Genomic DNA, 20,346 nt, shown 5'->3' with positions numbered 1-20,346 from the left:
ACGGACCAGCCGCTGTGGCAGCCACGGCCCAGCAGGAACACCCCTGTGAGCTGCTCTGCAGGTGCCGGGAAGTGGGTCTCTTGGCAGCTCTTTGCTTCTTCTCTTCTGAACCCAACACATCATCTGTGGGAACAAGACGGGAGAGCTCTCTCACAACCTCGGGGCTTTGGCTCCGTCTCTGCTGGGCTTGTCTGGCAGGTTGATTCATCGCTTTCCTAACTGGGCAGCAGCCAGATGTCCCGGTGCCACCTAGAAGCACACCCTCCTCCAATGCCCATTCAGCTGCGCTTTCAGCAGTTTGGACCTGATACGTTCATTCGCATTATTATGATCTGAAGGTCTAATTCTGCTGTTTCATGGTCACAGCGCAGGAAGGGCATTCTGCCCCGTGCAGAAGGAGCTGCTGGGCCTGCTAGGACAGACCAGCTCACGACTGCAACTCCAGTACCCCTGCAAAAGATCACCTGTTGGAAAGTAAGCCATCTGGGACCCCTCGAATTATAATAAATGTGTGCTCTACAGAAGTAAAAATCAGGATAAATATGTTTCCCCCCAAACTTCTGACTCAAAACTAGGGAACATGAACCTCACCCCATTTCTTTCAATGTGTCCCTTGCTCTTGGCTGCATCTGTCACCCAAACTTACATCATTTTACTAGACAATTTCTAGTTAATCCTATCCTTCTCTCTGGTCAGCTGGGTACACCAGGGTCCACGGTCCTGAGCCAAGCAGCCGTCTATGATCCCTGGGCTATCTCTAAAGGACAACTCTGGGCAGGGAACATTCGGTTCCAGTCACAGATTACAGGGAAATAATCATCCGTACGTAAGCCATGAGTCATGGCATAGATTCAGTGACAGAGGGTCTGTGATCATCTCTCCTCCCCACTGGCACATGAGCAAGCGTGAACAAAGTCCAGTCGAGGCTAGTCAGTGAAAAATGACTAAGGTTAACTTGTATACACACTCACCTTAAAAATTGTAACTATACCCCGTGTGCTGGGCATTCGACGGCTGTGGATGAAGCCACATACAGATTTTCATTTACCCCAAATCGTTTATCAAAAGTGTGTTTATTTTTTTCAGACCTTGGATTTGAAGGCAATGGTAGTAGTTCTCTTTAACTTTCATGTTTTAATGACTTTGTGAAATTAAACAAAAACAGTTAAAATGTCAGGTAAATACTCAGGATTAACTCTGGAGTTAAGAAGGGCATAAATACATCATAGCAAAGTTATGATTGAATCTCAAGAGTTCAAATTGTTAGCATAAAAGGAATACTCCTAATCTCTCATTCTTCAGAGAAACAAGCAACAAGTATTTCCCTGTGTAACCCAGAGAAGCCGCCAGGGGACAAATTTGGTTCCAGCACTGGCTACTCCAAGTGTGACCCATAAAACATGCTGCACCAGCAACAAAGCACTCTGATGGCTAAGGGGTTGAGGCTGTCATTCCTGTTGCGGCGATGGCTTAACGCTAGAGTGTAGGTTCTGGGATCAGGTAAATTGGAATTCTCTACCCTAGCTCCTCACGATAGAGTGTGAGAGACATCTCACGGCGTCTGCTTCTTTATCAGTAAATATGTGAGGGCTCATCAGACCTGCTCTGGAGGTTGCATGTGACACATTGGAGGGGCACAGCTCGGGGGCTGGATAGACTGTAGCCTTTACTACTATCTTCAGGAAGCTTAGGTAATAATAAACTGACTTTTATATAGGAGATCACAGGGACCTAAGCTTAGTAACACACTCCATGACCAACAGTCCTAGAGAAGTAGGTAAGAGCCACTGTCTGTCCGTTCTGACAGGTCTGATGTATGCCATGAAGTCCTGGAAAGCTACATGGCTCTCCCAGGGACCAGCTATAAAATCAGGCATTGGTTATACAATGCTCTGTTTGGATCTTCTCTGTAAGGATCACAGAAGGTAGAGCATGCCTCGGTTTACACAGACAACAGATAAACGTAGGTCGCCGTCTCACTGAAAGCACCGAATTTATGTGGAGGTGATGTCGATCCCAAAGATGGGAGGAGAAAGGCCACCAACCCAGATCTTCATGGCCAAATTAATTAAAGCAAACAATTCATTAAAACAAACCTTTAAAAAAAATCACGTACCCAGGATGCCTTCCCCTAAGGTGGGCTTCAAGAAGTCAGCACTGGGCATGAGGGAGACAAGGTTTTATGGGATATAGGTAGGGAAGGTTCCAAATGTGTGACTTGACAAGCGAACCGGCAGGGTACCGGAGCAGAACATGGGCAGAACAAGCTGGTCCCAACCTCCCGAGGCCGACACAGGAGCAGGGTGGGTATAACAAGACAGCCGTGACTAGGTAATCGCCGGTGGTCACGTAACCTTTTGGAACAAAAGCGGGGTTGCAAGATGGTTCTTACATGTTCTGAGACAAACATGGTTGCCGTTCCATAGTGAAGGTCACAGGTGGGGCACAGCCCAGTCCTTGAGAAACAGAGGTTTCGTCATCAACAGGAATGGACCTAGTTCGTCTTTGCTACAAGATGGCTTTCAAACCTCAGATGGAGGCGGGGTGACTCATCAGTGACTGGAGGAGGACACAGAAGAACAGCGTCACGTCACAGGGAGAAGCTGTATTAACTATGCTGCTTTAGAGGAGGCCCACAAACCACCTCAGGGCTCTGAGGGGGGCACAGGGTTTGGTCAGAGGTAAACAGAGGGGAGAAGGGAAGGCAGAGGCCAGAGTCTTCATTGGATGGATGGAGCTTGCATAACTTCAGCAGAGCTCCGTGCTGCTGAGCTAGGCCCTCTCTGTACGGGTTCATAAGCCTGGTAGTGGGTCTGGGATGGTCAGGCAGAAAGGAAACCGACCATCTGAGGCAGCAGAAACAGGAAGCGTTTGAGGACCCAGACTTGGGTGTATGAAAGGTGTACTCCTAGGCAAACTATTATCTTTAGGAATTAGTACATCCTGGAAAGGGGCGGTCTCTCTCCAGGACTGTCAGCCCTCTAAAATGTCTAAAATACAGGAGAAAATATTGCTAATAACATCACAGAAATTTCAACATGTAGTTTCACTTAGTTCACATTCTCCTCTGTTCATCCTTCAACCGTGTGATCCATGGAGTATAGATATAATTTTTACTTTATATATAAGTAATACAGGCTCTTCCTTTTCAAGTTTTTCACATAGATGGGCAAGTTTTGATGCCTGTTAGATGTAAAATTTATAACCACCACTACCACCACTAAAATCCCTGACAACTCGAGTCAGAGAAGGACAAGGGCAGGAGCCTTGGAGTCCCTCCAACCACCTCAAGCCCACCCACCACACTGAGCCAACCTGGGCAGAAGCCTCTCCCACAGTGAGTCTCTGTGCAGACCTCTGTCTGGAGAAGAATTTGGTTTTGGTCCTACCCCATTGCCCAACAACAGCAAAGCGAGGCAGGAATGGACACATAAATCTAAACAGCCTGCCCTCGAGTTAATTCGTCTTCTTCATCTCTAGTGATAAGAATGGTATGGAAGGAACTAGAAAAATGGAATGGTGGAAGGTGAGGTATGTCCTTTCCCAGAATGACAAGGAGGAACCGTAATTGCCGGGAGATGCCAGGAACCTTAGTACCTAGACACACACACCTCCCTGAAGGTCAGAGCTGTGAAGACATGTATACTGCCTAGGACCCAGTACGGTCTCATATATTCCAGACTGGCCTTCAACTCTTTTTTTTTTTAAGATTTTATTTATTTATTATGTATACAGCATCCTGCCTGCATATATGACTGCAGGCCAGATCCCATCACAGATGGTTGTGAGCCACCATGTGGTTGTTGGGAATTGAACTCGGGACCTCTGGAAGAGCAGCCAGTGCTCTTAACCTCTGAGCCGTCGCTCCAGCCCTGGCCTTGAACTCTTGGTTCTTCTGCCTCTACCTCTAGAGTCTCAGTACACAGGAGCACAGCACAAGCCAGGTTTCATTCTATTAATTTATATTTTGTCTTATGAAAATGCACACATTACAGAATGTAAACACTAGCTCTGAAAATCAGTCATTTCTAACCTGTTACCCTCTTCTCAGCAGCAGCTCCTTAGACTTACTTCGTCTTTTGGCATTTGTGGAGACACTGCATTCTTATTTACTGTTTCTTGGGCTTTGCCCTTCCCTTGTGCATTATATATGGACCTCCCACAATGGCAGAAGGCACTATGGGTTTTTTCAGGTCTTCTCCACACTAGGGTGGCCATTCACAGTGATTTTACATTCCTTGATCATCTCAAGGAGCTTATACTTGTGGTTGAGATATTTCAGGAGATGGCTCAGTGGATAAAGGTCTGAGCATACAATGACCCGCATTAGGTCCCTGGGACCCACATAAAGAGGAGAGCTGACTCCAGGTTGTCCTCTGAACTCCACATGCACACTGTGGCAAGCAAGCACACGCCCCCACACGCCCCACAGCTTTCCACATGCACACCGTCAGCAGTATGTAAACGCTACTTGCTGCTGAGCCACAGGATGAGGGCTAATCAAGTTGCCTTGTGTAACTTTTAATCTTCCCAGTAGCTGAAACTTGTTTTGCTTATTCTTGGATTTTTTTTTCCCTCCCCAATGTCCTTATTACCAATTAAATCTAAAGTTATATAATCTCCCTACAAACTCATACTTATGAAACAATCAATCTCAGCCTCTTGAAATTTCTCCTGCATTAAATTACCCTGACTGGTCTGCCGGCTGCCATCTTGGCCTCCTCTTCCATATTTCCTTCGTCTCCTGGGCTAGATGCCTAGGACTGGCGCATATGCCCCTGCCCCCTTTTTTGTTTATTCCCTCATCGGAGCCCATCTTCCTAGAAAGGATAACACAGAGAAAGGAAATATTTCAACACGTTCCAAGTCTTTCTCCATCAGCTTTTAGTTCTTCGATCACACGAATTCATTTTCTTCCTCAGCATGCACAGGCTGTGCTGTCTGCCAAGTGCTCTACGGTGTTACCTTGTGTCCCCTTGTGTCAACACTCACTCATGGGGACTCTGAGATGACAATTAGACTTTACGATTGCTCTTCTCTGCTTCCTCTGTCTTCTTTCCTGGAATCCTCACCAGGTGGATGTTGCGGGTCCTGAAATGACCCCTCGGTTGTCTTTTCCTGTCTGTTTGCTTGTTTGTCTACACAGGGTCTCACTGTACAGCCCAAATGGCCTGGCACTCCCTGTGTGCGCCTGCCTCTGCCTCCTAACCTCACAGATCCTTTGCTTTCTTATCCTTCTTTCTACTGTTTTCAAGTTTACCTTTCGGCCTTTCTCCTGAGCTGGTGCCTCCACTAGCAGGTGGATGAAGTGCACTGAAATTGGGTTTGCCACTCCATTCCCCAGTGTTCCTTATCCTAAAACAGCACCAGCCGAGCACTCTGGTGTCGTCTTAAGGCCAGCGACTCCGATGGCTCTCTTGAGTTTTCTTCTGTTGCTTAGGCCCCTTTCTATCCTAGCTGCTGTCTGGGGTCTCTGATTTCTGGTTATCCTTGGCTGTCAGATCATGTAACAGAGCAAGGCTCGTGCGGGGAGCTAGCACTTCTCAAATGCTGTCTTATCTACCCTGAAGTACGGAGACCCTCAGTGTGGCTGGACCAATAGTCACTGGTATCTCTAATTTCTTTCATAACCTACTGCCTGTAATTTACCCATTCACACACATACTGAGTACCTACTATGTGCCAGGTGCTACTCGAGGTGCTGGTTAATAAAGGTGTAACTCAGAGCCATAGGGTGCTCAAAGCCTGTATGGGTGTAGCCGGTTTAACAAGCTAGAACCATCAAGTAAGGCAACTGCTGCTGTCAGCGGGAGGAGGCTCTGAGGTGTCCTGTAGGCCTTCTAACCTAGTTTGGAGGATCATCCAGGCATGCATTCATTCCATAAACACGTCCTGGACACCCACATCATGCCAAGGGTTATATTAAACGCTGCCTACAAGCAGTGAAGTGGACATGCACAGAAATACCTCAGCTTCTCCATTCCACGCAGGCTTAGTTATCTTGGGCGGTTTGTACTTCAGCTTAACCTCATTCATGGGCATCTAGTTGCCACTGGATTATTGACTTTTATTTACCCCACTGAAGCATTTCTGATGCTAGTGTTGAAATTTATTTGGCCGCTTTGACAAGTTACGATTGTCAACTCGGCAGGAGCTAGAGCCACCTTGGAGGCAGACCTCTGGCCATGTCTGAGGCATTTTCTGGACCGTTTGAGGTAGAAAGATTCACTCTCAATTGGGGCAGTGCCGTTCAATGGTATGGAGTCCAGAACTGAATAAGAAGGAAGTTCATCTATGGGATTCCTGACCACAGAGGCACAGCTGCCCTCCCCCTCACACCTGACGCCTTCCCCACTGGGATGGAGCCCACTTTCTTCACCACCACAATGGTGTAAGAGTCCATGATTTGCTGAAGAATGATACCCGGACTCCAGAATAGAGTCACCCAAGTGAGCTCCCAGTCCTGATCGAAAGCACATTGGGACATTCTGGGACAGGCGACCCCTCATCTGTTTATCTGCTGGGTCCGTCTCTACGGACACCCGTTACCGGGGTGTGGGGGGTTGGAAACATGCTGGGGAAATCTGGAAACTGCTGCTGACCCATTGTCCTTGCCTCAGGCCAGGTGGCAGGGCAGCTTCTGAGGCCTGGGCCTGCCTGGAATTGCCCAGTTCTTGGAGACAGAGATTTAGGCCTGAACTGCCAATTTGAAGCCTGTCATACAGTCAGCCTAGCCTTCTCAACGGAGAGTGCTCTCTCTACCGCCATTATGGCGAGCACTTTCGACCGGACTCAGGTGCTCTGTCAAGGTGGTAACAGAAGTCACGGGACAAAGCCCAACAGTATTATGAGGGTTTGTCTCAATCTCATGAGCGGATGTGTGCGGCCATCCTCTCCCCACCACGCCATACCAACAACCGTAGTTCCGTGTTCTTCATCATTCAGCCATCTCTTCAGCCCAGTTTTTAGAAAAGACTAATTTATTTATATGAGCACACTGTCACTGTCCTCAGACACACCATAAGAGGGCGTCAGTGGTTGTGGGGTTTGAACTCACGACCTCTGGAAGAGCAGTCGGTGCTCCTAACCGTCTGGGCTGAGCCATGTCTTCAGTCCAGAGAGTTTTAAACATATGCAAAGATGCCAGCAGGCTTTCTGTCAGGCCTGTCTTTAATTTGTACATCAATGCAGAGACAGAGACCCGGCTATAGTTCTGGATCTTCTGACCTACAAAGTTACGGTGCCTTTGTGTTCACTTAGATCTTCTGCAATGTCCTTAATCAATGGTGCTTGGTATTCAGAGTACAAACTGTGTTCTGTTTGAATGAGTGCCTCTTGGCTAGCCCATGCCTGAGCGAGTACTTTCCTCTTTGTGACCATTTTCTAATGCCCCACATTACTGCTTAAACTTCTTTAATTTTGCTGAAATCAAGATTTACCTTCCACCCAAGAGTATTATTATGTCACAGTCCTGGTCGCACTGTACACAGGCACTACTTATGTCAACGGCGTCACAGCCAGTGTGATCTGACACTAACGTGAAGTATCTGTCACGCACGAGGCACGAGTGAGCAGGGGGCATCTGAACTGTCAATGCACACTCAGAAGAGAGGTTGGAGTGGGGGCTGGAAATGCAGGGGTTATCTCAAGTGAGTGTGACATTCAGAGTCACAAGACTGACTCCTGCTCCTTCAAGGCTAAAAGACACAGAGGAGACATGAGGATCTCGAAAAGCCTCAAGCAGAAGGTGTGAAGGCCTGTAAAGAGACAGCGAAGCGGCCATTGTTGTTTTCCTACTGTTGTCTCTGAGGAAAGTGCTACAGAGGCGGGGGCCTCGGTGGTGAGCCTGCTTTGGTTGTTGCTGGTGTGGTAGTGTTGTTTTACTTTTTTTCTTTTTTTAAAGACAGGATCTGACACGTAGCTCAGTCTGCCCTTGAACTCACTACACAGCCTCTCAAATCGGTGGCTCTCCATCTTCCTGCCTCACTCTCCTGGGCACTAGGGTGATAGGTTTGAGTTTCTGTGCCCAGCTTGGACCTTGTCTCTTGTTTTCTAATAAATCCTGTGCCACCTCATTCATTTCGGTGTCAGCCCACAACAGCTACACTGCAATAAACCCTTCAAATAGAGTCTCCATTGAGAATCAGTGCAAACTCACCAAGACCCTCATTGCAGGAACCCCAACAGGCATCCAAACAGACCGAATACGCCTTTCGTCTTTCATCTCCAGAGAAGCAGTTTCATTTCATGAGGTGGATTTTTGGAGAGAAAATCAGCAAGTTCTCACTGCATAATATCTTAAAGCAACCGCCTACAAGCAGAAAAGGGAAGCCATTACCAGAAACACTTGTGGCATCCAAAATCAAACACAGAGATACGCACAGAGACCTAAGAGTTCACATCTAGCTTACTGTCATTTTCCTGTAACCAAAGCAAGAAAGACACCAGCTGGTGGTAAAGCAGAGGCACCCGCCTTCTACCAACTGTCACCACACACACACACACACACACACACACACAGACACACACACACACACACACACTATAGCTTACCCACTCCGGTTTCATCCTTTTGGCTTTGTATTTCAAATGCCCTAAGCACCACACCCAATAACCAATACCCCATGTTCTCTAGGCAATAGTGCTTAAACAAGGGACTCAGCCAGACTCCCCCAAGGATAAAAAAAGACCACCACCACCACCACCAACAAAACCCAAGCAGAAAGTGTGTGGATAATGAGCCCGCAGCAAAGGAAACATTGTTTATTGCTGTAAAAACTCTGATTCCCCTGAGAACATCGTAAGCATCCTCAACTTTTAGTTACCTCAAGTGAAAATGGGTGCACACAGCCCGGTAGAAGGCAGGGGCTATCACCCCTAGGGATTCCCAACAGCAACAGACCCGGGTTAACAAAGCTCAGTCCTGAGATGGAGAACTCCACCTACAGCTCTCATCAAGTTCTCAAATGAGGTATGAATAAACGACTAGCTTTTATGAGTATTTCCCCAGGCCGCGGGAGGAAAAGCCACAAACCAATCCTATTAACAGAATATTAACGGCCTGTGACGGTAAAAAGCGAAATGAATCAAAGATAAGCGCACTCCAATCAGGGCCCAGCTGCCTTGCTGGGAGTAAGCAGCTCACGTCTTTCTGGCTATTTTAAACAATATTTCGCAAGGCTATCATAATCCAAGTAAAGTAGACTATCCTCCTATTCAACGACTTCTCTGGACACTGCCAGGCAAATTTGAGATTCTCTGGGCATAGTGACACATGGTCATGTAGTCCTTGTGAAGGTGAAAAGGTCAGGGGTTCCAGGACAGTCTGGCCCACATAGTGATCTTTTTTCTAAGGCCACAAATGCAATATATACGTATAACCTAATTCGATCTAATTGGGAAGCAGCATATTGCAGGTACAAGGGCAACGAATTTACAAGGGCAGATACCTACAACGCCATTTCTAACCACCAGTAGATGTTCTCGTTGTTAGAACTGCAATCGCTCTTAATCTAAGGTCTACTACGGTGTCTAAATCAAGAGGTGGTGGGGAGGGACTTTCTATTCTTGCCCCAAATATTAGCAATCCAATCGCCGGCCTGCACAGGCCTAGCGGGCCCGGTAGGATTTAGCAGGATTTCCAGGCTCAAGTCCCTCCCTGGTAGGTCAAAATGCCCCGAGCACGGAACCAGTGAGAGAACAATGGCAGCGAGCCTGGCAAGGGGTCATGGCCGAGCGGCGGTCACGCGGGGCCCCGGGCGCGACTCCCCGCCGCTCCGGCAAGCGCCTTCCAGGGCTCCCGGCTGGCCAGGGAAGAACGAGGGCGGAGGGGCTGAGGCCAGGCCGGGTGAGTGAGAAACGAAGGAGTGACTGTCGCGCCCTTCTGCCGACCACCGCCCGCAGGCCGGAGGTCACACACCGCAGGGGTAGGACGAAGCGCCGGGGCCACACCAAGGGAGCAGGCCGGAAGAAGGGAGTCGGGCGAGGGCCCTGCAGTTCCCGTCCTAGGCCCCGCCCCCCGCGCGCTTATGTAACAGGGGAGCGCTACCATTGGCCGGCAGACCGGAAGAACGCGGGCGCGCTAGAGGGGCGGGGCGAAGTCGCCGCAGGAAGGTGAGGGGCGGGGCTGCGCGGGCGGCAGGCGGCGCTGAGGCGGCTGGGAGTGCGGCGCGGCGTGCGCGGGCACGAGCGACGGGCCTGCCTCGGGCTCAGGCGCGGCGGGCGCGCGCTGCGGCGGGTGTGCGAGGCGCGGGCTGTTGTGCTCCCGGCTCTGCTCCGTCCTTCCTCTGCGGGCGGCGGAGGCTCGACCCTTCCCTTCCCTGCTCGTCCTGCCCAGCTCTTCTCGCGCTGCGCCGTCCCTCGGACGCCAGACCGGCCCGGCCCGGGTGAGCGGCGCCGCGGGACGCGGGAGCCGGGGCGGGAGGCACGCGGCGGCGGGAGGGAGGCCGGGGCGGGCGCGGGGCTGAGGGCCGCCGAGGCCTCGGGCGAGCCGGGCTGCAGCTGTGGGGATGAGTCTGCCCGCGAATGGCTTGTTCAGAACCGGGATCGGGCTGCGGAGCCGGCCTGGGCCTCTTGCTCTGGCTGCTTGCAGAGCGTGAGCCCGTTTCCTGGCTCCCCGGCCTCGGAGTAAGTTGTTCGGCTTTAAGCGGGCCCCTTAGGGCCGGAGCTTTTACTTGGTGCCTCCTCAAGAGCCCTGGCATTCCAAGAACTCTTCCTGGCTCGTAGCTCATTTGCAGCCTCCCGGGCAAGCTAAAACTTTTATTCACCGTGTGCAAACGATTTATTATCGCCTTTGAACTTGTCCCGCTCAATCGGGAAGCAGTTTACACGCAAGATTCTTGTCGAAAACTTGATGGTCGGGTCGAGAGCAAATCGTCAGCTGAGCTGTCCCGAAAGCAGGTGGTTGGATCGTTTGCATTTCTGCTTTCGTTAAGGAAATCCGTGCCACTGTGCTTTCAGGAGTCAGGGTCCTGCCCCACACAGCTAGCCGGTTAGAACAGATTTCCTTCGCCTCGTGTTACGTTTTGTGTTAATCGAAAAGCATGCCTTTTTGTAACCGTTGGTGGGTGGTAAGGAAAATGGGATAAATCTTAGGTGTGCTGTTGTGTTTTAGGAAGAGCCCTAAGTACAAGAGTTAAAAATAGTTTCTGCTTATCTGATGGCATTGTTTTTACAGCACACTTCATGGAAAGGTTATCAAAGGAGCTGCTTGGGAAAGTTCTGGAATTGCTGATGTGTGGTGCTGTATGGAAGAGTTAAGCTATTTTAGACAACCAGAATGTTCTAGTAAGGGTCTGATACTAAGACACGGGGACTTTAAGACTGTTCTCAAAGCATTGGTGTACATAAATTGAAGACCCACCATCAAAACGTACTTTTCAGTATGCCATTGGAACATGGCATAGTGGCGCACGCCTTAAGATCCCCTCGCTTAGGAGGCAGAGGCAGGCAGATTTCTGAGTTCCAGGCCAACCAGAGGTATGTAGTGAGACACTCCCCACCCCATATGCTGTTGAACTTAGAATTGCTACAGTGTTGGTTTAAAAACATAAAAATGAAGTGTAATTTTTATGACAGACAGTTGATATTTGCCTTGGGTAGGAATGGAGTTCATATATTAGACTAGCACATTAAACATTCTTGTACTTGGCTTTATCCTCCTATCTAGTGGGAAGTGTGTCCAGTAAGTGTCAGTTTCCACTGGGCTGGGGGACAGGAAGGAGAGCCAGACTGTCTCTGACACCCTTGACTTTATATCTAGTCGCTGGTGAGGGCTGCAGTCAGGAAAGGCCAGCCCTCTTCATAGTACGGTCCCTTGTACGTTCATGGCTTTAGTGATTCCAAAGTTTAAAATGTAATTACAGTGCTGTTCACAGTGGCATAGGATCTCATTTTAATACACTTCAAAAGCACTACTCTGGTAGATCCTGTGCGAATAGGTTTAATTTGTGCTGTCGAGCCAGAGTCTGGTTTTAACAGGAAAGTAGTTCTTTTAAGTGACAGCTGTTTAAACTCATTTTTGTTTGCTCCAGGTCACCAGTAGAGAAGACTAGAAAGAACCTTTCGGCTTTGTAAAGGTATCTTGACAGCAGGGTTCCCGTTTGTCTTTACAGTGTGGGCAGCTGGGCCAGTGAGGTGGCTTGGCTGGTGAAGGTGCTTTCAGTCAAGCCTGAGGGTCTGAGGTGGATCCCCAGAACACACGTAGAAGAATAGACCTCACAATTGCTCTCTGTGGAGCCTATAAGTGTGGGCGTTTATGTTTCTCTGCCAGAAAGAGCTCTTTATATACATACATATCTATGTGTGTGAGTCTATCTTGTTTATTTTATGAAGGTGAGTGAGTACGCTGTCACTCTTCACACACTAGAAGAGGGGGCATTGGATGCCATCTCAGGATGGGAGCCACCATGTGGTGCTGGGATTTGAACTCAGGACCTCTGGAAGAGCAGTCAGTGCTCTTAATCGCTGAGTCATCTCTCCAGCCGCAGAAGAACTCTTAAGGAAAACTTCAGATAGTTTAGTGAAGCCTCAGTACTGAAAGGAGTTGCTGTGTCCCTTCGTCTCTTTTCGAGGAGTAGCTGATAGCACTTAAAGTACACAAATTGTAAGTCACAGTAGTGGGTGCTAGCAAGAAGAAACTACCTTTGCAATCAAACAGTAAAGGAAGACTAAACTTTGGAGTACCAAACTTTTGAAGGTACATGAAAAGTGAAAGAAAAAAAAAAAAGACATAAATAATCTATACATATACAGTAAACTTGGGAGTGAGATGTGGTCTTGCTTTGTGGGCCAGGTTGGCAAGGACATGTGGCCTTCCTCCCTCTTGCTTAGGTAGGGAGTCACCTTTATGCCCAACTTTGTGCACTGATCTTATATTATTAAACACATACACCTTTATAATCATTACCTAGTTTAATATAAATATTTTCAGCACCCTGTGAATGCCTCTCCTATCATCTCTTCCCAGTTATTACTCCATAAATAGCAAACTGACCTCTTTTACTGTGGTTTTTCCTTTTTTGAACTTTATACAATGTGGTTTCTTCCTAACTGGCTTCTTTTCTCGACACAGAGATATGAACTTGAAGAAATAATTTATTTTGTTTGTTCTTGAGACTGGGTATGTTTTTGTAGGCCTGGCTGGTCTGGAGCTGTATATAGAACGTAGTAACCTCAGAATCACAGATCTGTCTGCCTCTGCGTCCTTAGTGCTGGGGTTACTCGGCATGTGCCACCACCACACATGGCTAGAAATGATTTATTTATTTTTCTGCCTGGCCTTTCTCTGTGTGTTACCTATACCATTGATACTTGAACTGTAGTTTTAGAACAGGTCCTGTGAACATCCTTGTACTGATGCACTTACGTTCGATTCTGTTGAGCATGGATTGTGAGGCATACACTCCTTCGTCGTCTAGCAGCATTGCGTGTTTGAAAATCCAACACGCCGCTCACTGACCGTATCTGAAATGTAGTCAGCTCTGAGAATATTACTCTGCTCGGTGGAATGAGGAAGTCACTCTGGTGCCTGATCTTTTGTTTTTAGATATGGCTCGTGGACAGCAGAAGATTCAGTCTCAGCAGAAAAATGCCAAAAAGCAGGCTGGACAGAAGAAGAAACAAGGACATGATCAAAAGGCTGCTGCCAAAGCTGCCTTAATATACACCTGCACAGTCTGTAGGGTAAGCGACGCCCAGACGGTGCCTTCTTGTAGCCAGTTCTCGCCCTGTAAGGTGGGGAGGTTAAAATCCCCACAGCAGAATAAATGCTTACTTGAGGCAGCTGTGTGAGTTGTGCAGATGTTCAACGGACAAGTGACCTTCACATGCCGCAGATCCGGCCAGGAAGGAGAGCGAGGCCCGAGTCTAGGCAGCCTAACTTTAGGTCTCGCCTCTCTGAGTTCACCATCTTGAGGTTAATGAAGTGCTAGAGGAAAAACATAGGGTTGGCCCGCGGTGTAGACGGTGTTTTAAGCCCTGTACTTGAATAAAGATGGATGGTGTGGAAGGGAGAGATCTGATAGGACAGGATTGCCAGACTGTTGAAGTCCTTACAAAGAAGCAGGCGGTCCTCACTCCAGGGAGGCTCTCATGAGGAGGGAGGGGCCCTTTAACAGGATCCGCAGCGTGCTGAGCCTAGATGATGATGGTAAAATTGAATGGATTCTGACTTTTTAACAGAGGAAAAGTGGAATTAGATTTCATTAGGTTGGTAATAATGGCATACCCTGACCTTTAAAGGCATATTTTATGTCAGAGGTATGTGTGTGTGTATGCGTGCGCATGTGTGTACGTGCACACGCACATACATGTGCAAATAACAGGTCATCCATTGTTCCTCCCACGTCGCTGTCTCCAGTCAGGGTCTCTCCCTGAGCCCACAGCTCACCAGTTGGCTGTCCCACAAGCTGTGGAGATCCCTGTTCCTGTTCCAGTCAGTAGCTCTAGGGTTTGTGAAATGTGTGCCACCCAGTCTATGTGGATGCTGAGAATCCACATCCCAGTCCTCTTAAACCTGCTGAATTGTCTCCCCAGTCCCTAGTAATGCACTTTAAAAACCTAATAAGTCATAAAATAATGAAAACACTCTGTATTTTTGTTCTATGTAGTAGAGTGTTTTGAATTATAAATGAATGTACTTGCCAAGGGGAGTCACTGTTTTACTCTGTTACATGAAACTAGGAGAACCTAAAACAGCTGAAACAGCTCTCGGGCAGAGTCAGCTCTGGGCTGTAGTTTCTCTGTTAGGTAAAATGAGCGTGGTAGTAGGAGCTAAAGGTGGTTGCCAAGGTTCTGTGAGAACTAATGTAACACACTTTACGGGAAAATGCTTTCTGTGTGCTGTTAATAATATAACATACTTGGTTTTATGTGCTGTTCCTCTTGATGTGTGTAGTGTTTGGAAATTCCTTTCTGTAAGATACTTGTTCAAATGCTACACGTGGAAGTTTAAAAGCACTTTGCAGTAATTGTCTAGCATAAGCAAGTTCAAGGTTTTCACAGGCTACATGTGTTGCTTTCCTCCATAAAGTCTGGTTCTCTTTTGCATTCTTTCTAACTAGACACAAATGCCAGACCCCAAGACCTTCAAGCAGCACTTTGAGAGCAAGCACCCTAAGACCCCACTTCCTCCAGAACTGGCTGACGTTCAGGCATAAAGTTGTTTACAGGTAGTTGATCTTTCTGTTGGGTTTTTGGTCTTGGTTTTGAATATGGGAACAAAATGATCTCCTCAGCTGTGGAATGGATTTCTGCCTCTAGCAGAGACTTACTTTTTAATATCTAACTTTTGTACTAAAGTTAAGTAATAGCGCCTCGGGTTGTACTAGAATACCTTACGCTTGGTAAAAGCCCTTTTCTCTGTACCCTTTCTTTCTTATGCCTTTGAAACACTCAAGTTTTTACAACTATAGCCAAAAGTAGTGGGGAGAGGATGAGTGAATGTTGGCCAACTTTGAGGGAAGAATGAAAGACGTGAGGCTCTTCTCCAGAAAGCCAGGACAGTCACCACCTTATTACCGTCCTTTCACTTGCTTACAGTGCTGGGCAGAGCTTTTCTCTATCAAATATAGCACAGAATAAGGCATGCTCCATAGAAACTTCCTTGAAGTTGTTCTAAGTTCATGTGCAGATGGATTCCTTGCCCCCTAAACAGTGCGTCCATATGCATGTGTGTTTGAGTTCTGTGCATAACACCCGTTGACAGATCCACCAGAGACGGATATCTTGAAAGTCTTTCATTTGAGGTGTTTGGAATGCTTGTCAGTTATTACATTCACTGAAGCTTTTTCTTATGTCTTACAGGTGAATTCATGACACCTTTGACTCTTCTACTGTCTCAGACCTTAGGTAACAAACCTGCAGCTGCTTTTTTAAACAAACTGTTGATCAGCAAAAAATAAAGGGGCTACAGAAACACTCATTTTTATGCTGTTCCCTTTGGGCTTCATGCAAAGACAATTCTGTGTAAATGTACAGCTGACTCTGGTGTGGAAATCTAAAAATCAGTCCATTCTTGTTATAAAATTTTTTTACAATTGTAATTATATTGATGTTCATATTGTGTAAAATAACTCATTTAATAAAGTAGTGCTTTGATTTTACAACACCACAGGATAAATGGTTCTAGAAATTCTGTTCTAATTTCCTTATTATTTGCCTTATTATAGAAATGAATTGAGCTAGTGTTGCAAGAGCAATTCTCTCCCTTCTTAGCTCAGTGGCAGGTTTGTTAACTAGAGCAGACTCATGAAATCGTGCACATGACTGTCTGCAGCTGATGCAGGTTAAGTTACCCATCATTCCCCGCTTCTGACCATTTCCTGTGTGTCCATCTGGGAGTGCACTGCAGATGACAGATTCAATTCATAAAGTCGGTCGGGTTCCAGCGAGCCCTTCTGGACAGCGACGGAAGGAACAAGTGTGACCTGGAAAGACCTATGTCTTACAGTGGGTCTTTGCAAATTGTTCAGATTCTTTTATTTGGAATTGAACTATAATTTTTGAAAGATTTTGAAAGTTAATTAGCTAATTTTATGAATGGATTTTTGCTTTGACAGGAAGATTAGGATGATTTGTTCCAGGTTAATTTTCAGAACATTCTTTGTCTTTCAAGTTAAACTCTAATTTTAGAGTCTTAGAAGTGCTGGCTCCTGAAATCAAAGACTGGCTAGTCTGACGTCCACCTGAACTAGCAAAGTGTTAAAGCAGGACGAGGTGACATCTGTCCATCCAGAGGACTAGTTCTGGTGTTGTCGATTACAAGCAAGTCTGCTGTGACCCAGCTCACGTTTAGATGTTGATGTAATGGGAAGGCCATTGGGTACCGACAGCTGCTCAGCGCTGCGGCCCTGACACGGGGATGACAAATGGGCCCTCGTGATGTGGCCTGGGCAGTCAGTGCCCAGCTTAGCACACTGAGCACTGCGTCTGAAGGAAGGTGTGTCGAGGGAGAGCCAGAGTGCTGGTAATTCTCACAGCAGCCCTGTCCCCAGCCCCGCATAAGTGCAGTCCGTCTGTTTCTTAGTTTCCTGCCTTTCATACTTGTCTATCTGCTGTCTGCTAAAACGCTGCCGACTAGAATTGGAGTTTTACCTGTTTCCTTGTAGATCCTTAGAGACATGCTAGTTAAATGGCAATTGTAGAGCTTTCGAAAATGCTTTACACAGATGTATGTTCTCCTAGTAACAAACTGGTTCTTCAGAGCCCGTACGCAATTCTCAGTTTAATTCTTTTTGTTTGTTTCACTGTTGTAATTCAGAATAAAACATTTTCAACCTTGTATTTAACCGTTTGAGCAGCTGAAGACACCACACTTCACTCTGTATCTCGGTGACAGGGAATGGTTGATGGACCTTCGTTCTTAGCATGGGGACTGCCAGCATGGTCCGATTTTGTGTTTCAGTTAAATATGCTGTAAGGAGAAAGCGACAACTCAGACATTTGTAATTTAGTTTGGAGATTCTCTTAACAGACAAGTGTTTACTAACTGCTTCAGTGTCTTCAAAGGTGATAGAAAAGACAGGAGGGGACCGATCTCTGTGTATTCTGTATATGTTAGTTGTCAAAGGAATGGGGTCTCATTAAACGTGTTTCCTTTCTCACCCCCATGTTTAGCTGACACACTTGGGACCTCACGTGTGCTGTAATGTCTCATTAAAGAAGATGTTAAAACGAAACTAGTCTAATTTCTTGAACCTTTTAAGAGGTTTTTACATGGCCTCTTCCTCCTCTCTGATTTTAGAATTGTTTCTGAAGTATAGTTTGTAATCCAGAGGATGGCAAGTGAGTTCTTTTTTTGGCCTTTGTTTTCCCTGTATCTGACTGAGTGTAAGATGCTGCCCAAGAATGAACAAAGGGCGTGTCATTCTGAAGTCTCGCCGTGTGCAGTGAGCAATGCACTGGAAAGAAGGAATTGACTCTCCTACAAGAACAAAATACTAGTCCAGTCGCTGGACTAGGATGGTTAACTTCGTAGTGACAGCAAGACTTGGGGTGTTTTGGTGGTGGTGGTGGTGTAAGGGCTTTTTGCTTTTGTTTGTTTTTGAGACAGGGTTTCTCCGTGTAGCCATGGCTATCCTGGAACTCGGTCTGTAGACCAGGCTGGTCTGGAACTCAGAGATCCTCCCTCCACTCCCCGAGTGCTGGGATTAGAGTCCTGTGCCCTGTGGCCGTGGGATTTATATTACAAATATTTTAAAGGTATTGCTGAGTAATTGCGATTTGAGATAAGGCATAAGGTGACAGTTAAAACTACAGTCCCCTACCCCCAAAGCCCCAGTCTTCGTTTTTCCCTATTTGCACATGCAGTCCACACCGCCTGCTTTAGTGGCTGATAGAGTGTCACTTTTTCTCTGATATGTTGATCAAGCATTGTCTGGCTAAAATGGCCCACTTACATAACCAAGTCTGAATGAGTTCGTTTGTACAGTTTTCTAACAGGATTTGTGTGTGTGTGCAGCAGTGGTGAACCAACAGGCAATGGCTGTTTGTAATGTCGCTGTACACAGAAGGCCTTAGGTATCAAGTTTACTGTGTAACCTTTAGAAATGGTGCAAGTTTCCAGTGTTTGGGTATCATAAGTATGCTTGACTCAGAATACACGCTTTATTAACAGAATTTTCCTTTATAGTGTAAGCTTTTTATTTTTTAAGATTTTTTTTTATATGAGTACACTGTAGCGGTCTTCAGACACATGAGATTACAGATGGTTGTGAGCCACCATGTGGTTGCTGGGATTTGAACTCGGGACCTCTGGAAGAGCAGTCAGCGCTCTTAGCCACTGAGCCGCCTGTCCAGCCCAGCTTTTTATAAAAGTGTTAAGTAAAGCACTTCTCTTTAAAGGGCTCTTGATTAGCTGAGTTTTATGTCTGCGACCACTTTTCAGTTCCTGTGTATAGAGTAGACCCGAGTTTGAAATGTTTGCTACAGAGATAGGCTTCAGTCCCGTTACTCACGAGTGTGTGGGTGTGATCTTCAGTGTTGAAGTCGTTCTTTAAAATCTTTATATTTGCGGTGCGGCTGTGTAATTGTTTGTGGTTTTGTTTTTGAGGCACTGTCTCCTATGGCCCAGCCCGTTCTCTGATCTTCGTGCCTCCACCTGCTTGGATTACAGGCGCGCACAGAGCATCACTCTGCAGCCTGGCTTCTAATGGCTTCTGTCATAAGGACCTTGCCCTCTCCCTCTTGCTGAGTTCTGGCTGCTGATAATCGATCGGTTACTGAGGCTTTGTTTCTTGCCATTTGATCAGTTGTGTATATGGGTCCATCCGGGTTCTCAGTCCCGTGTTACTGGATTGTATTGCTCTGTCCTGTTGAAATTATTTCAGCTTTTGGGCTGGCTCCAGTGTCTCATACTCCTTGCTTTGGTTTTTCAGCATTTTCTAGTTTGTAAGACTTACTATATTCCTAGAATGAGCATTTCTCCAGTGGTTCTTTGGGGAAAAGATTTATTTTTTTTCTTTTAATGTTTTTATTTGAACATTTTTTTGGGGAGGAAGAATCTCCCTATCCACGCTTTTTGTGGGACAGGTTCTCTGACTGAGCTTTTGTATACCTAATGATGCCCCTACCACATCCCAAGCAGAGGGGAGATGGAGCCCAGGGCCCACACATGCTAGGCCAGCCCTGAGCTATCTCTCCATTGAAATTGCTGATGGGTTCGAGAGTGGTACCACACAACAGTGTATAAAGAAGTGTCCAAAGCCTCTGTGCTCTACAAATTACAGTACCTTCTAGAGAAAATGCATGCATTTATTTACGTAATTTTTAGGGTAGATATTAACTGGGTAGTGTGCCTCGTGAGTCGCCCTGTGGGGAGAGGGGTTGAAGGGGTCAGTCACGCTTAGAGGGAGGCTGTGGAGAAGAATAGGAGCAAATCGTGAAAGCAGGGTGGGGGCGGCTGGCTTCTGCAGGAGTGTGGGCTGGTCAGCTCAGGCTGATGAATGGCAGCCTTTGAGCCCATGGTGAGAGTGGACCCGAGTTGTGCAGTGTGTACTGTGATGCTCTTGGACAGTGGAGATGGAATGTAGCTGAGGTAGGAAGTTTTAAGGTGGTTATAAATACAGGTTAAGGGTTTTCCAGGCAGTGGTGGTGCGTGCCTTTAATGGCAGCAGCCAGGAGGCAGAATGACCGTGAGTACACAGAAGTACATCTCAGACAAACAGGCGGATTTTGGCCTGCTTTGGTAGTGATGCTGCTGGTGTCTACAGACCTTGCTGTTGTCACCTGCACCAAGGGATCCACGTGTATGGAGTCTGCACGTGGCGTTAGTCACCTGCTGGATTAAAGAGTAATACATTGGAAAGATCTCAGCATACAGGTTTTGAAGAGTATGGCCAAACCAAG

The 20,346-nt window shown here is 47.0% G+C and overlaps 1 protein-coding gene across 3 annotated transcripts; it reads left to right on the top strand.

Moving 5' to 3' along the window:
- The first annotated feature begins 9,687 nt into the window (after positions 1-9,687).
- ZNF706 (zinc finger protein 706) lies at positions 9,688-17,630 on the top strand. 3 transcript variants are annotated; one of them, XM_080909396.1, is made up of 4 exons: positions 9,688-9,847; positions 13,547-13,683; positions 15,063-15,170; positions 15,805-17,630. In XM_080909396.1, the coding sequence occupies exons 1-3, from the start codon at positions 9,703-9,705 to the stop codon at positions 15,156-15,158; spliced, it is 378 nt and encodes a 125-aa protein (XP_080765522.1). In that variant the 5' UTR covers positions 9,688-9,702; the 3' UTR covers positions 15,159-15,170; positions 15,805-17,630. The 3 variants fall into 3 exon arrangements, with proteins under 3 accessions (XP_080765522.1, XP_080765523.1, XP_080765524.1); XM_080909397.1 differs by lacking the exon at positions 9,688-9,847 and adding an exon at positions 9,913-10,113; XM_080909398.1 differs by lacking the exon at positions 9,688-9,847 and adding an exon at positions 10,145-10,385.
- The last annotated feature ends 2,716 nt before the right edge of the window (positions 17,631-20,346 follow it).

The sequence above is a fragment of the Micromys minutus genome, assembly GCF_963924665.1.
Source record: "Micromys minutus genome assembly, chromosome: 33".
Lineage (NCBI taxonomy): Eukaryota > Metazoa > Chordata > Mammalia > Rodentia > Muridae > Micromys > Micromys minutus.
The sequence above is the reverse complement of the archived record's forward strand: the minus strand, read 5'-3'. Positions and strand labels throughout refer to the sequence as shown.